This window comes from Myodes glareolus, chromosome 14 (assembly GCF_982192425.1).
Source record: "Myodes glareolus chromosome 14, mMyoGla1.1, whole genome shotgun sequence".
Taxonomy (NCBI): domain Eukaryota; kingdom Metazoa; phylum Chordata; class Mammalia; order Rodentia; family Cricetidae; genus Myodes; species Myodes glareolus.
This window is the reverse complement of record NC_142039.1, coordinates 18,794,047-18,810,485: the sequence shown is the minus strand read 5'-3', so window position 1 is coordinate 18,810,485 and position 16,439 is coordinate 18,794,047. Positions and strand designations below refer to the sequence as shown.

General features: G+C 39.4%; 1 protein-coding gene across 4 annotated transcripts in view; it reads left to right on the top strand.

Moving 5' to 3' along the window:
• Celf2 (CUGBP Elav-like family member 2) overlaps window positions 1–16,439 on the top strand; it is an 811,194-nt gene that overhangs the window by 394,133 nt on the left and 400,622 nt on the right. For all 4 annotated transcript variants that reach the window (XM_085699122.2, XM_085699123.2, XM_085699113.2 and 1 more), the window contains one exon: window positions 14,493–14,528. Coding sequence is in view for 2 of the 4 variants with exons in the window: in XM_085699113.2 (XP_085555239.1) it covers window positions 14,493–14,528 (36 nt within the window). In the remaining 2 variants the exon portion in view is untranslated. The remainder of the gene's footprint in view (window positions 1–14,492; window positions 14,529–16,439) is intronic.

Below are 16,439 nucleotides of genomic sequence, written 5' to 3'. Positions count from 1 at the left end.
TGATCACAGACCCAAATGTTAAGCTTCAAATTACAAAGTGTGCAGAAGAAAACATAACAGAAAATGCTTTGTAATTTTTGCATAGGCAAGATAGCCTACTCTTGTATGTGTGTGATCTAAGCATTCATGAGTGCAGGTGTACTTTCCGTGGGTGCCTGAGGTCAATATCAGGTGTCTTAATCAATCACTCTCCACCTTATTTTTGACAGTGTCTCTGACTGAACCTGGAGCTCACAATTAGCTGGACTCCATGGCCAGCAAAGCCCTGGGATTCTTCTGTCCCTCTTCCCCACACTAAAATTACAGGCAGGGTGATGTGGGTGCTGGGGATCTATCTGAATGGGGACCCTCTTGTTTTCATAGCAAGTGCCTTATTCATTTATCTATCACCCCATCCCAGCCAAGAGTTTTAACACAAATCTAAAAACATGAATCAAAAACTAGTACATTGGACTTCACAAAAAATTTATCTTTGTGTATCAGCAATAAAGTGAAAAATAAGACAGAGTGTAAATTCAATGAAGGAGTTGCTTTCAAAATATACACACAATCCCAAACACTCATCAATAAGAAAATAAACTTAATATTTTCATTGGGTGTAATATTTCAGTGAAGATAGACAAATATCACATATAAACATTACAAGATTCTCAATACCATTAGCTAATTATATGTACTGTAGGCTGATATCACTTAGCTATTTGGTGAATAGCTAAAATAAATTCTATTCTAAACCATTCTGGAAGAAAGAATTGGAACACCATCTAGTACTGTTACAGTATAGGTAGAAGTAAAATGGTATAGTTTTTTAGGAAACAGTTGAACATTTCTTAGAAAGCTAAACAGACGTATGCCATTTGCTGGTGTGTGTATTCAAATCTACCTGTGGAAAAATCTTATTTCCCCTGAGTTCACAAGTAGGTTCCTGCTTCTCCAAGGAAATAATGTAATAACACTAATGAAAATGATCACGGCAGCTTTATTTGCAATGGTAAGAAACAGAAATAACTCACATTCTATCAAGAAGAGAAGGGGAACAACCAACCTGGACCATATTCAAACAGTGGAGTGATGTTCAGTAAATGGGAGTGAACTCTAAATGAATTCACTGAGCAAGAACAGCAGACTAAAAATGTTCACGTCATTTGACTCTATGTATATGAAGTTCTAGACATGGAAGTTAAGGCACAGAAATGATCAGTGAAAGGGAAGAGATGGGAGGAGGGACTGTGATAGGGGAAGAAGGAGAGATGTTTAAGAAGTGATACAGTTCACCATGGTGGGAGACAGATGGAAACAGGAAGCTTGAGGTAGTTGGTCACAGTGTGTCTGTGGTCAGGACACTATGAATCGTAATGCGCATGCCTGCCCTCGATGTGGGACCTTGGTCTAATGATGCTGCCCACATTCAGGTAAATCTCCCTTCTTCAGTTAAACCTCTCCATATAGAGGGCTATACACAATGTATAGGAGACACTCAGCTCACTGTGCCCTTGCTGGGGCTTGTGAATGTCCTGGTCATACCCACATGCCTGCAAACTCACTAGCAATGTGTTAGTTCCTGGCCTCGCTAAAGGCACAGTGAGTGAGAGCATCCTTGATACTGAGGGCCCCGTGATGCCAGGCCAATGATAGACACAAAGTACTGAGTGCTTCTAAGTAGAAGCCACCGCTTCCTCAGGTTATTGCTGTCCAAATTCAAACTCAAATCTGTCCATGGAATATCTTTTTCTATTTTCTACTTAAGACATAAATATCGTTCGGCTAAACTGTACTATCCTGTAAGATTCTTTATATTACCCATCATGCTTTGTAATTCTGTCTTATGGCAACGGAGTCTACATCATTCTTTTTAACCTCTCCATGGACTTCAAAATGGCCACAGTACAGTTGCTTTCACCATTTGCTTATCTTCGGACACAAAGATTGTTTCTGTTAGAGGCAGCTGCATGATCCAATGCCCATGGCCTCAAACAACTTTGGGATGATGAAAAACTAAGATTTTAAGAAAATGTTTTACCCAATAGCTCATTCTGAGGAATACTATCTTACTTCTCCTTACTTAAAATTCTTAACACATGTAGACCTTTCACTTAGGAAAGGTCTCTATCTCACCTGCAATCCCAGAACATAGAAAAGCTGAGGCAGGGAGATGGAGATCTGGAGGCCAGCCTCTGCATACCATCTTTTTCTCATGAAAGGATAACTTTAAATAGAAATCCATAAGCGAGTGTTTCATTACGGCTTTGACATAGAAATACTCTTTTCTTAATAGGTTAGCATCTTTCATACTAAAAGTTTGCCCTGCTTCCAGTCTACCCCATCACAGCCGTGCGTGTCTTTTTTAGTCTGGTTGACATCAGAGTGCTGCATGGTCAGCTATTAGGGTCATTTCAAGGTTGTAAAGGATCTTGAGAGATAATTTACCCCAATTGCTCATTCTCAGGGTATATAAGCTTTGCCAAACCATCTTTTTTTCCAGGCCTCCTAACTCAATTGGATAAGAAGTGAGATTATCCTTAATTTCCAGAGTCATATTGTCAAATTTTCTTTGATGTTCAAGTCAATCATCCAGATGATTAATAATCAGTTATTTTCGACCTTAATGGCAAAGACCTTAGTAGGAAAAAAAAAAAAGAAGCCTCTTTCAGGGAACTGTACATGTTTAACTACAGGACTCTTTGGACCAGCCATTCTTATTTGTCCATGTTGGTGATAGAGATGTCCAAAGGTAATGATCAAATCCTGACCTGGAATTTAACGAGTAACACAGCAGGAATGATGTGGAGTTGAGCTGCAGTCAGGATGTATAGTGTTTCACTGTTCCCAGTTAGGTTCATATTGGCATGCATTTTGTGAGCCCTGAAACCAAAGGAAGCTCTGGAACAGTCACAATCCTGGAACCTCTTGGCTTTCACTACATAAATACACAGCAAATAAACAGGGCAGTGTCTTACAATATGTGAAACAGAGAACATGGTTGCCTGCAAAACGTAGCTGTTCCCAAAATCTTTATCTGAAAAATATTCTCTATAAATTACCTTTAGTTTCAAAGACATATACACAATATACATTCATACATTTACATGTACTTACATACATATGCACAAGCATACACATGCACACACATATGTTTATACACACACACATAATGCACATGCACACACATACATAATACACACACATGCACACATTTGTGTGCATGCACATATACACGCAAACATTGGTAAAAAAAAATTACCTTGCAACAGGCCCTAGATATTTAAATACCGAAACCTTTCATTTATACTAGTAATTCATATACAGCTATATGGGGTGAAAAAGGTTAATGATGGAATTTTTTAAAGTATGTTCCATTGACTATAAATGGCAGATCTGACAGTTAAAATGAAAATTGTTCCAGAGGAAACTTTAGTCAAACTAATTATTTGAGACGTTATAAGGATGTATAATTATATTCTTCACCTTTTAAAAAAAAGTTTTATTACAAATGTGCTTTTAAAGAACAAGTAGAGAAATAAAAGCTGTAATTGTTCTTAATTATAGCTAACTGTAATTGCACTCAATTGCAATATACTAAATATCACCAATGCCTAAAGAAATCCTGGCATGAGGCAGCGCGCCCACGTTCATGAGATGAGGTATAGTTTTATGAATATTCTCTTATCTATAATTTAGCTCTTTTGCTGTTGATTCTGTTTCAGTTTGTTTTATTTTATTTCTTTATTTTAGTGATTGTAGAGACATAATTGTCATCTCTGAATGAGCTGAAGGTTGTAGATTTCATCTGGGGTTGGTTCAAATTTCCCATTGCTGCAGAGCAGGACGTGATGGAGATGGTCCAATGAGCGACTTGGACATGACCCACTGTTGCTGACACACTGAATGCATGCCTTTGAATTTTCAGAGGTAATATGAATACCGAATGTAATGTGCCCAACAGAGGCTCTAAGAAGCAAGATGGAAAATTTGGAGGCTCTAAAATGACATTAACTGTTCCCCTGCTAATGACGCTTAGAACAATGTTGTTTCAAATTGGTAAAATTATCTTATTCATGAAAGGATCCCCACTCCTCTCACTCTCTCCCTCCCCGCTTCCTCTACCACTTCACTCACACAGATGCCTTGTATTCTGAATATTCACAAAGGCTGACCCTTGGTCCCTAGGGCTCAGTGAACCTGTTGGCACCGCCTCCCCAGTGCTTCTCTGCAAAATGAGGGCTGATGGGAACATTTTCTCCTCTTGTGACTTTAGGAAAATTGACCTAAAATTAATTCTGTAGGATAAAAAAGATATTAGCTTCAAAATCTTAATTTTTACTATTATTATTGTGTGTGCACGTGTTTGTGTGTTCACAAGCACGTGGCATTGCATGCCTGAGGAGGTCAGAGGACATCTTTGTGGAGTCATTTCTCCCTTCCACTTTTACCTGGGCTCTCGGCTAGAACTCAGGCCTAGAGGCTTGTATAGCAAATGCCTATGCCTGCTGAGCCATCTCACTGACTCAAGAAATGGCCTTTTTCACTTTAGGAAAACAGAATATTTTGTTATGATGCAAGAGCAACTTTTCTGAAAAAAAAATAAACAAGAAACAAGCAGAAAAGTTCTGTTGTTGCATCAAAACAACCTTCATTTCTTCTCTTTTCTGTGGTTGGCTTCTAAGAGCTCTCTGCCCTGATTCAGAGATTCTTTGTGATACCATTTCTGGTGCATTTTTAAAGAAGGGGGAAAAAATAAACAACCCACCTTTGCGCTCCATTTCCTTGGACAGAGTAGAGGCCTGGGGAACTATCCCCGTATCAGAGGATGCTGCAACTCACCCAGGCCCTGGTAGTGATGATCTGTCAGCAGCCTCTACCACACGGAAGTGTTGGTGCCTCCCACCTTGACTTTAGACTCTTTTTCAAGACAGGGGCTTTTACAATTTAGAGTCTTAGGAAAACGAACATGTCTTCCCTGGAGAAATGGAAACTGCTCTGCCATCATAACTTTGTTGGTGTTTATTCTGCTAATCAAATCTTTCAAGATTTGTTTCACCTAAACTCCCCTCCACAGAAAGAGTTCAGTGGGTTGGAGATATGGATCAGTGGTGGAGTCCTTGTCTAGCATAGACAGACTCTCAGTTCAATCCCTAGCATGAACTCTCAAGAGCACATGTGAACACAAACACACACATCCACATTAACAAAACACACACAAACATACAGACAGACATACACACACCACACACACAAACATACATATACACCACAGACACAAACACACACACTTTCTCTCTCTCTCTCTCTCTCTCTCTCTCTCTCACACACACACACACACACACACACACAATGTGACCAGTGGAATGATGTGGAGAAAAATCCCTCCAACCATTTAATTATTTACACTATCTGTCCACTTGTCTAGATACTTGTGACTGTGTCTTCCCCACCAGATATGAGAGCCATTAAAAACTCTCCCATCCTCTCTCCCTTCCCCTCCCTCCCTCCTGCCTTCCCCCTTTCTTCCTCCCTTCCTTCCATTGCTTTTGTCCATTCCTTTTGACACAGCAGTAACAGAAGAAACTAATCCCCAGCCTTTCATATGGTTTGTCTGGATTTTGTGTGGGGGGCTTTGTGTTTCCTTTTCATCTCTGAGAGTACAAGTTGGTAAAAGAAACATAATACACCATTTCCGGGCTCAGCAACTGTCCTCCAAGGTTGGTAACATTTGCCGTTGCTAAAGTCTATGTAAGTGGGTTTTAATGAGCGGGAATTATGACAGACGCTCTAGTCAGGTACTTAACTCTATCACATTATCTAACTATGGTAGTAGAATCTCGGAATATCAAGAGCACAATGATTAATACACAGAGCAAAGGATATATGGGGGTCTCCTCCACCTCATAGTGCCTGGCAGTGGCAGAGACAGACTCATCTTCCTAGGAGGATTCATGGGCCAAATGACACAATGGCATTTGTGAAAGAAAAGAAAACGGGAGCCCTTACGACTGCCTAAAGTGACGGAAGGGACAGCAGTGCCATTTAAACAGTGGCCTCTCTTGTGGACCTGTCAGGCCAGACAGGCTTTTTGCTGTGCTGATGAAGAGAAACCTCCAGCAATGTGATTTGCAAGGCACTTGATTGAGCACAAGGACCCAGACAATAGCAGGCATTTTCGGCCATGTCATTTAAAGAATACTAACATATTTTGAATAAGTCTGGAGCCAAGTAAAATCTTAAACAACATCTCTGAAGATGAAAATGGGGGACTATGAGAAGGAAACTGGACAGAACAAGAATTAGATTCCATTTTTCTTAATGGCCTTGGCCCTTCTGGCCAAGCGCATGCTAGCACATGCCTGTCTACTCTCAGAGGCAACCCGCTGGCTCTAACCCCTGCCACCTTGTTCCTCAAGTGTCCTGAGAGATTTGATAGAAGTCCAGTCTTTCATGATGAGAACTCTCAATGGGACAGAACTGGGAGCCTGACCAGATACCAATTAGATAGTTCAATCCCAAAAGTGTACTGGGTAATGTAAAGAGAGACATTACCTCACAGCTGTTTGCTTTTGAGCCAAGGGGCAGCATAGAAAGTTCTACCCCACCCCACCTCATGCCCTGGCAAAGCTGTAGAAAGGCAGAGGCCAGAAGCATGGCTATGAATGTAGCTGACTCACTGGGCATTCACTAACACTCAGGAGAGGCTTGGCAAGACCACCTCTACCAATGTGAGGTATCTCTTAGGAAATCTTAGGTGGCTAGCTGAGTTCATCACAGGGTCTGGTCTCCTCTCGGCTCTATCAGCATTATGAATGTGCACACCAATCAACCTATAGGTTTTTGTTTGTTTCAAGATAGGCATACCTCCCACTGTCTGCTTGGGGTTGGGGGTTATTGCAGGAAGAGACCCTGAAAGGAAGGAAATGGGTTCATGCAGAGGAAAGAGATGAGCATTGGTAACAAGCAAGGGGTAGAAAAGGCTGCATTTAAGGCATCCCCATATTTTGTGAGTTATGTCTTCAAAGAGGTGTATAAGGACCTCTGTATATAAAGCAGTAGCTCCCCAACTGCGCCAACTTTTACTTTCTAGTTACTGACCTCATGTCTTTCTTCTTAATGGCGTCTGTTATGTAAGATTATAATAAATATTTGATTTTTCCTCTTTCTTTTCTGTCTAGAATTGGAAGTCTTCATTTTTAAAATCTGCTCTTTGTATTTTGTGAGACAGGGCCTCATGTATCTTATCCTGACCTCTGTGTAACTGAGGATGCCCTTGAACTTTTGATATGCCTGCCTTCACTTCCTGAGAGTTCAGGTTATAGGCCTGTGTCATCACGCCTGGATTTATGTGATACTTGACCTAGAATCAGGGCTTCTGGCATGCTGACCCAGTACTCAACTAACTGACCTGTATCCCTAAGCCGTGCTATTCGCTGTGACAGCACATAACCAAGAATAAACGTGGTCATATATGATTTCATGAGAGAAAGAGTATGCTGTGTCTTCCATATACTGCGCTTCACTATACCATCATGATTTAAAGTGTCAACTATACAATCACAATATCTGGGTTGTTTCATATTCTCAATATAAAACCGATAAGCAATATTTTCCTATCTCATCTTTTGTCTTGAGCGTCCCATAGTTCGTAATAACCCCTATTTCGTTAATCCTATACAAGGTTTGTGTGAATAAACCCCTGCTTTAAATGAGCATCTGGTTAATTCAATAAAATACCAGTATTTATTGTAATGAATCTTTCTCTGTCCAGCCAACTCCGAAATAATGACCAGAGACTTCTTATTAATTATAAAAGTTCAGCTTTAGCTTAGGATTGTTTCTAATTATTTCTTGCAACTTAAATTAATCCATTTCTATTTATATACCTGCTACCACCTGACTCATGACTTTTCCCTCTCCTCTTGCATGTCCTGCTTCCTATGCATCTGGCTGACAACTCCTAATTTCTTATTCCCAGAGCTCTCTCTGTCCAGATCCCCACCTATACCTCCTGCCCAGCTATTGGCCATTTAGTTTTTTGTTAAACCAATCACAATGACATAACCTTACACAGTATAATCAAATATCTCACAATAGTTCTCCTTTTATGTCTAAATTTAAAAAAGGGTTTTAATTCTAGTATATTAAAACCATATACAATAAGAACAATTATCAGGTAAGAATTATATTTACAATGTCCAAAGCATGTGTATTAGACAATTTCAGAGAAAATATTCTATTATCTATCCTATCTTGATGAGTCCAAAGTTTTATACCTAAACCATTTTTTATCAAACTGCATATGGAAGTTCTTCAATGCCCATCATCCTCTTTTGAAGTAAATTGATAATTCCAGGAGCAGACATGTCTTACTGCCATGAAAAGCTTTATGTTATTAAGACATTTTAAATGCCATATTCTGTAGGTCTTTGAAGTGTTTGAAGATCACCCATCTGTCTGAAATATATTTTTGTATGACCTGAAAACATACATAATATGACTATAAGTTTGATTATTGCAGATGACTAACTTTTAACATGTATTTATTTATTATCCTAAATAGCTTTCAAAGCTTAAACTTTACATTACATTTTTAAATGAACTGCATAGGTAAAATACCTTAAATGTGAATAGAAAGATATATTCAGTATAACAAAATAACCTGACTGCTTAGATTAGCACATGGCACTGGCAGCTGGCTCCAGCCTGCAGGCACCAACCAGTAGCTGCACTTCTGTGTGCCACCAAGCACCACTTGCCTGAGAGACTGCAGGACTATGAAGCTACCCAACTCCTTGTACAGAACTTTTCTTAGCTTTCTCAGGCCCTATGCTTGAATATTTAAGCCCCATGTTGGGCACCATATGTAGCAATTTTTTTCTGTACTGTTAGCTCCCAAATAATGACACAGAGACTTATTATTAATTATGGAAGATTTTCTTGAGCTTAGGCTTTTCCCACTACCTCATATAACTTAAATTCACCCATTTATTTTAATCTGCATTCCGTGGCATGATTCATTACCTCATTTCTCCTTGCTGCTCATGCTGCTTCATCCATAATTGGCTGACGATTCCACCTTTCTTTTTGCCCAAGTCCTCTCTGCAACCAGATATCCTACATAACCTCTTCCTGCCTAACTATTCATCTCTTTATTAAACCAATCATATGCCTTCATATGATGTAAAGGAATATTCCACAACAATGTATGATCAGTTTCATGTATGTGTGTGCACAACAGTAGGTTTTATCATGTAATAAAAGCTTATGGGTGTGCATATGTATATGTGTACCCATCTTAGGCACATGAGCGAAAGTGGAGGAAGCTCAAAAGGTAACCAAGATAAAGAGAAAATGAAAGTAGATGCAAGATCAGAGGGAAAGCAGAACAAGCACTGAAGAGTGTTTCTGGTTTTAGCTGAATAGAAAAGAAACTTGAATGTCTAGATTTTTCTCAGTTTTCTCAGTCACCTTGTAAGAAAAGTGACCTGCCCTGAGTCAATGTACAGTTTGATAGTGATGCCTTTAAGCTAGATTCTTGGTTCTCCATTATTTGGAAACAGATCAGATTTAAAAGGGTCTCAGTTTGTATCAAGTTGAATGAGTAAGAAGGAACAGAGGAGGGGAAGGAAGGAATGAGGAAGGAAATTAATGTTAAAAGGAATGAAGAGAGGGAGGGAGGAAAAAAGAGAAGGCAAAAAGTGAAGGGAGACGGAGGGAAGGAAAGATGTCTATTTGATGATCATGCTTTCACTATTAATTAATTAAAATATAAAAACCTTACTAAAATCTAGGACCAGAATAGGTAATAACAATGAACTGTATTTTCCTACCTTAAAAAAAAACAAATCTTTGTATGTTTTGGAAGACAAACACCACAGTTCTAAAACTTATTTATCACATTGACTGCATTCACATGGGGACTCATGTCCTCCATTGTATGGTTGTCAGCTGATTTCAGAAACGGGCAAGCTGCTGAGATATATGTTGAGCTCTGGCTTCAGCACATCCTAAAACAGACCTGTTCGCACGGGTGAGGAAAGGGCAAGAATGGGAGATCATGAGGACGCATAGATCTTCAGACAGCTGCTAAAGGCTGGCACCACTGCTAAAGTGCTACATATTTAACATTGACAGGAAATTTTTTTCTTTAAAGGAATGCAAAATTTGTGTAAAAATGTGTAGCACACCTGCAACCCCCGTCTGCTGCTGAAAAGTATCTGTTTCTTCTCATTCCCCTATCCATCTTACTAAAATTGGATCTTCACAGGGCCTTCCTGTTTGTTCCTGTTTATCAATAACCTCAGAGCAAAAGGTAGAAGTATTAGTCTATCCTATGTGCAGGGGACCTCATGAGGTCAAGGGCATGGCCTAGGCTGCACAGCGCTAGAGGAGCAGTCACCACCTACCCAGCTTGCTCTGCTTCCGAGCCCTCAGGAGGGAGCTTTTCCTTGGAGTCCAAGATTCCACTTTGTCGTTTCTTTCACTACAGATGTCATTCAATCTTAAACATTTGCCTTCTCGGAGAAATCAAAACAACTAGGAAATGAAAAGAAAGTAAAGGAAGTTGGTGTGATTCAATTCCAGATGTTGCCTTGACTACAGCCATTTCTACGCATGAGCTGAAGAGGCTGAGGTTACTGCCAGCCAAGTAGAAAGCATGGCATGCTTCTGGTACAGCCACAGAGCTTTAGTGTCTTCAGAGTCCTGGAAGCCAAGTATTCAAATTTGTATGTGAGAGGTGATTCCTGACCTTAAAAATCTTGCTTTTTGTGATAGTTTGTGTTGACTCTGAATTTGACAGGATCTGGGGTCACCTCTAGGAGACAAGACCTCCAGGCACACCTGTAAGGGATTATTGAAATGAGGTCAGCCTCTGGAAGTGCCTGAGAGGGATGCTCTAGAATGGCTTAGTTGAGGTAAGAAGATCAACCAAAGGAGAGAGGTACCATTCCCTAGGCTTGAGCCCTGGACTTCACAAAGCATCAGCATTCTTTGCTTTCTGCTTCCCAGTGGGGGATGCTGCTTGACCAGCAGCCTCAAACTTGTTCTTTCATGGTCTCCCCACCATGATGTACCCTCCAACTATAAACTGAAATGAACCTGTCCTTTCTTAAATTGATTTTGTGAGATATTTTTATCACAGCCATGGGAAATGAAACTAAGACAGCTTTAACAGTGGAGTATCAGAAAGTACCTAGCACTTTGTACATTGCTTATTAACTTTTCTAGAATATAGACACTTAAAGGGAGAATCAGATCTACATTCACGTTGGTGAAGCATGTGTGTGAAATGCTCAGTGTGTCAGATGAGTAACTGTAAGAGACAGGAGATGATGACACTATGCTAGTGATAGACATTGAACTTCTACAGTCCACAGCAAAACCCATGGTGTCTGTAACACCTTTACATTCCCCCAGTAAGGCTGTGGAGGAGAAATAATGCACAGTATCATCTGCGAAATTTACATCTCTCAAAAATTTATCTACAAAAGTCATAAAACCAAGGAAATGTATAAATAGTTGAGATGATTTGTTAGCAATACTAAATCCTCTAAAACTGGAAAAAAAATTACCTGTTTTAGAAGTCTGGGCTTTTCCTGATTTGCTGATCTCAAAAATACTAAGTAGTTCATCATTGCAGCTTCATACAATGGCTCTGTTGTCATTTCCAACTTGTTTGTTTTTGAGACAGGGTCTTGAACTCTGGGATCACAGGTCTGTACTACCACACCTAGTTTGATTTATCTGTTTAAATCCATGAGGTACCAAATGGACTTTTCAGATATGTGATGAAGGTCATTTCTTACCCAGCATTTGTTTTTTTCTAGCAAAGGCAGGGCTAATATCTCTTCTTTAAGTAGATAGATCTACTATATAGGCTTCTATTTTGACTTGTACACATAAATCTATCCATATGTCACTATCTGGAATTTCTAGATCATTGCTTTTTTGTTTGTTCAAGAACTTGAAGACACTTATAAGACTCACCTCCTTTCCTCAGTGTTTAGAATTTTATTGTCCGTTGATCTAATCCCACATAACTTTTCTTAAGTTCCGAGTTTTGTCTTTCCAAAGTATCCGATTTAGTTCTTGGAGCAATAAGGACATTCTTTACAGTTATATTTCATCGGTTCTACATCACGATTAGTTAAATGTAAAATGGATAATGGTATTACTGTTTTCAGTGGGTAGGGGAAGCAGTACTCTCTGTAAGCATGGAAACTTAAGTAGGAGGAGCCAAAGCAAGGCTGACGTTATTGGGAAGGCTCAGACATCTGTTTTCCGTGAAACTGGAGAATGCCAATCATCTGGTGAGCATTTGAAACAGAGGTGAATCTTGAGTACATCTTATGTTCTGTCAGAAGCATTACCAGTGAAGGCAGTTTTGTCCCTGAAGGACTCTCAGCAATGTCTGAAGCTACTTTGGGTAGTTGTAACCGAGTAGAAGATGGGTGGATATTTGTGGTGTTTAGTGAAAGGAACACTGGGAGGCCACTAAGCATCCTGTGTTGCTGTGTTAGTTGCTTTCTCACCACTGGGAGGGAAAGATTTAAAGAAAAATGATTTATTTTGACTCACAGTTTCAAAGTTTTCAGTCTCTTGGGTCAAGTGGAGAGCAAAGACACAGGGAGCCGGGAATAAGAGCAATGCACACCATCCTGGAACTAGTCTTTCCTGATCTATTCTCTCACTAGTCCCTGTGTCCTCACTGCTACTGCCTCCCAACAATGCTGTCAGATGATAAATCCATTGAGGTATTATGCACTGAGTGTGTCAAGGCCCTCATTATCTAGCCATTTCTCAATGCATGAGTCTAACAGGTGGGAGCTAAGCCTCTTACAAATGATACTTTGGGGAGATACATTCTGTCTCAAATGAATAAGGCAGAAATTGATAGAGTAGGTACCCCAAAACATCTTCTGGCATGTGTAAACTCCCAAATTACACATACGTGCACATACACCCCCACGAACACACATATAAAAAAATAGATGAACATGTACAGATTCAACAATATGGTGTTGTCCAATGTCTTCAGGAGTAGTTTTACTGAAAGAATGGAATCTTTCTCCCCGAAAGCTATTGTTACAGTAAGGAAAACAGAAGGCTGATGGCTGAAAAGGAGCATTTCTAAGAGAGCTGAACTCACAATCATTCATTTTTCTTCTGAAGGGAACATGGCACTGTGAGAATCATCCCTTCCCTGCAGTAGTCAGACACTGCCACAGACAGTAGGTATAAGGAGGCAGGCAGTTCTAGAAGCTGCAAGGACCAGAAAGGTTCCTGGAGTATGGAGTTTTTTATTTAGACTTCTTGAATGAGTAAAGGAAATAGTTAACGCTCCTAACCAAGTTGAAACATGAGTTCTAGGAAAGTCAAAAACTTTGACTTTTTGTGGGTGATTGTGAGCCACATTTGTGGTGTGTAAAACCGTTGATTTTTTATATGTATAAATATCTGGAATGAGAGTCCTTAAAAGATCACATGACATTAAATTAAACATTAAATCGCTGCTTCTGAAAATTACATCTTCAATCCTTTAGTCTAGAGTTGAGCCCTCCTTTACTTTTTTAAAATACATGTATGGATGTTTTATCTACATGTATGTTTGCACACCATGTTCATACATTCCCCATGGAGACCAAAAAAGGGCATCAGCTCCCCTGAGACTGGAGTTACAGATGGCTGTGAGCCAACATGTGGGTGCTGGGAATAATGCCCAGATCCACTGGACAAGCAGTCCCTTAATCACTGAGCCGTCTTTGCAGCTCCTTCTCTTGCTTTAAAAATATTGCAGCATAAAACTTTTTTTCTGCTCTGACTTTTCTCTGTTCCCTTCTGTTTACAAAAACAAATCTCTGATTGAAAGGCACAATGTGTTGGTTAGGAGAAAGTTAGTCTTAAAATTAGTGTCTGGTCATTTTTATTATTACATTACTCAGCCTTTAGTTAGTAATGTTTCTTTTACACATTTGAATTATGATAGCTCCAGTCTTCAGCAATACAAAGTCACAGAGCATCATAAGGAAGAAGTTAAAAAAAAAAAAAGAGAGAGAGGCTGTAATCTGTTGCTGAAAGAATTGGATTTTGTGTTGCCCATGCTGCTCTCTAAGGTGCAGTGATCAAGAACTTAGAGCAACATTCCCAATGTCCTCTGCTCTTAAGGGACTCTTAGAAAGAGATTGCCATGCGCTATTTCATTAAAAATATATAAAAGGTAGTTTGGGACTTTTTTCTCATCCTTTTTCCTTCTGGACGTTGTCCATTTTTAAATTTCAGTGTCTTAGCCTCGGATAAAGTCTACCAACAGAAAGTAGAAGCAGTTATGTTACATATGTGTAAAATCTCCTTTGAAAGTAGCCATTGAAATGTTTATGGAAATTAAGCAGAAATAAATCAACTGCATGTGTCATATCATCTTCAAGTATTGTCTTGTGGCATAACATGATATGATTGATTTTTACCACGATGAATTTAATCATGCTTGTTTTGTTTTTGTCTAACAGAGAGACTGCCACAGAGTTATCTGGAAGTCCACCAAGGTGAGCAGCTGGCTTTTCTTATTCTCCTCCTGATTTTTGAAGCGTACAGAGAACAATACTGTGTCTTCTTTAAGTGGGCTTTTCATTTCTCATTATTGTGCCAAGAGACTATGTATGACACACTGAGTCACATGGAAGCCATGTCAACAACAAGGCTAATATCTAAGAATGATTTCTCAAAATTTTTCTCATTCTTTTTATGTCTTTAAATAGATTGCTAGCTAGATGATAGATAGATAGATAGATAGATAGATAGATAGATAGATAGATGATAGATAGATAGATGATAGTTAGATGACAGATAGATAGATAGATGATAGATAGATAGATAGATAGATAGATAGATAGATAGATAGATAGATAGATAGATGGATGGATGGATGGATGGATGGATGGATGGATGGATGGATAGATAGGTAGATAGATAGATAGATAGATGACAGTGCCTATATTTGCCCCAGAAATCATAAAGTGCTGATTCCTCCATTAGAGTCGAAAGATAATCTGAGATACTTTTTTTAATGTACTGATTATTATTGTATTCAGAGGTTAATTGATTTAGAAAAGAGCCCTGTGCTTCCCCCAAAGAACCTGATTAGAATTTTGATAATATAGACACACTTATAAATCTTATTGTGGTTCAAATAAGAAAAAGAGAAAAAAGAAAGTAATGGGGTAGCCATCTTTTAAAAGCTATTGTACTGAACATTGTGTATCTAGGATCCAGCTTCAGTACCGAAATGTGTGCTTAGTTCTTGAAGGTACTTAATAACGTTGAAAATTAATTAGTATGACTTGGGGCGATTGGTTGGAAACTATTGAGTGGTCGTTAAGATAATCTCATGGACAGAACAAGGAACAAATAATGTGACTCTGACTAGCACCAGGGAACGGGAGGTTATGGGTTATCACAATCTGGAAGAGGGAAGCAGTCTTGCTGCTTTTTGTATGTTAAAAAATCTTGCTTGTTGAATCATGATTGATGTTGCCTTCCACCTCCAAAACCTGTTTAGTGTGTGTCTTCATTCTTTGGAGAGCATCTCAAAGAAGCATCCTAAAGGTGTGCCAGTTTGCAGGGTTAAACCTCTGAGTGTGTTCTGAGTTATGTATCACTGCTGAGTTTGTTTGGCATAATGCTTTTCCACTTGGAAAACGTCTGCCATCAAGGACTGAGAATTCCGTCATTTGCAGAGGGGGAGAGTTGTGTGTCTACTCATGTTTGTGGTGAAGAAGTTAATCCTGAAATAATGGAATGAGGAATGACTTCCAAACTTTCATATTACGGTTAAGACGCGGACCACCTCTGTATTGTCAGAGAAGACCCACACCGTGCTGTAATCATGCAGATGAAAATTACTCATATGTCTGAAAATCTGCAGAGCTCCCTGAATTCTATTAACCAGTGCTTTATTGTGAATACCAAGCAGCCATTCATGTATTCCCCAGGAATGATCTCCTGTTGTAGCTGGTTTATTACCCAAGGGACGGAATGCTCTCTTCTTCAGTTTGCTGGGTGGTATTTTGGTAATGAGCCTATTTATTTTTGTCATGAATTTTTGTTATCCTATTGTTGAATAATGTTGAAAATCAACAGCACAGTGGCGATTCAATTCCAACTGCAACTTGAAGTCATTTTCAGGCTTGTTTGGAAGTGTGAGAAATAGGGTTAGTTGTTTCTCAATTTTGCACCTAATACAGCCTCAGGTGCTCTGCCGGCTTTCTCCAGGGGCAGCTTGGGATATATCCATTGACTAGTATTTCACTTCTCACATTAACATAAAATAATGTAATTAGTTCACAATGAATGCTCCCCTTAGTGTCTAAACCATTTCTTTGGCAAGCATTTGCTTGCACCGCCTTAGCGGTATTCCATCCCTGCTCAGCTGTTCACCTGTCTTCAGATCTCTTCAG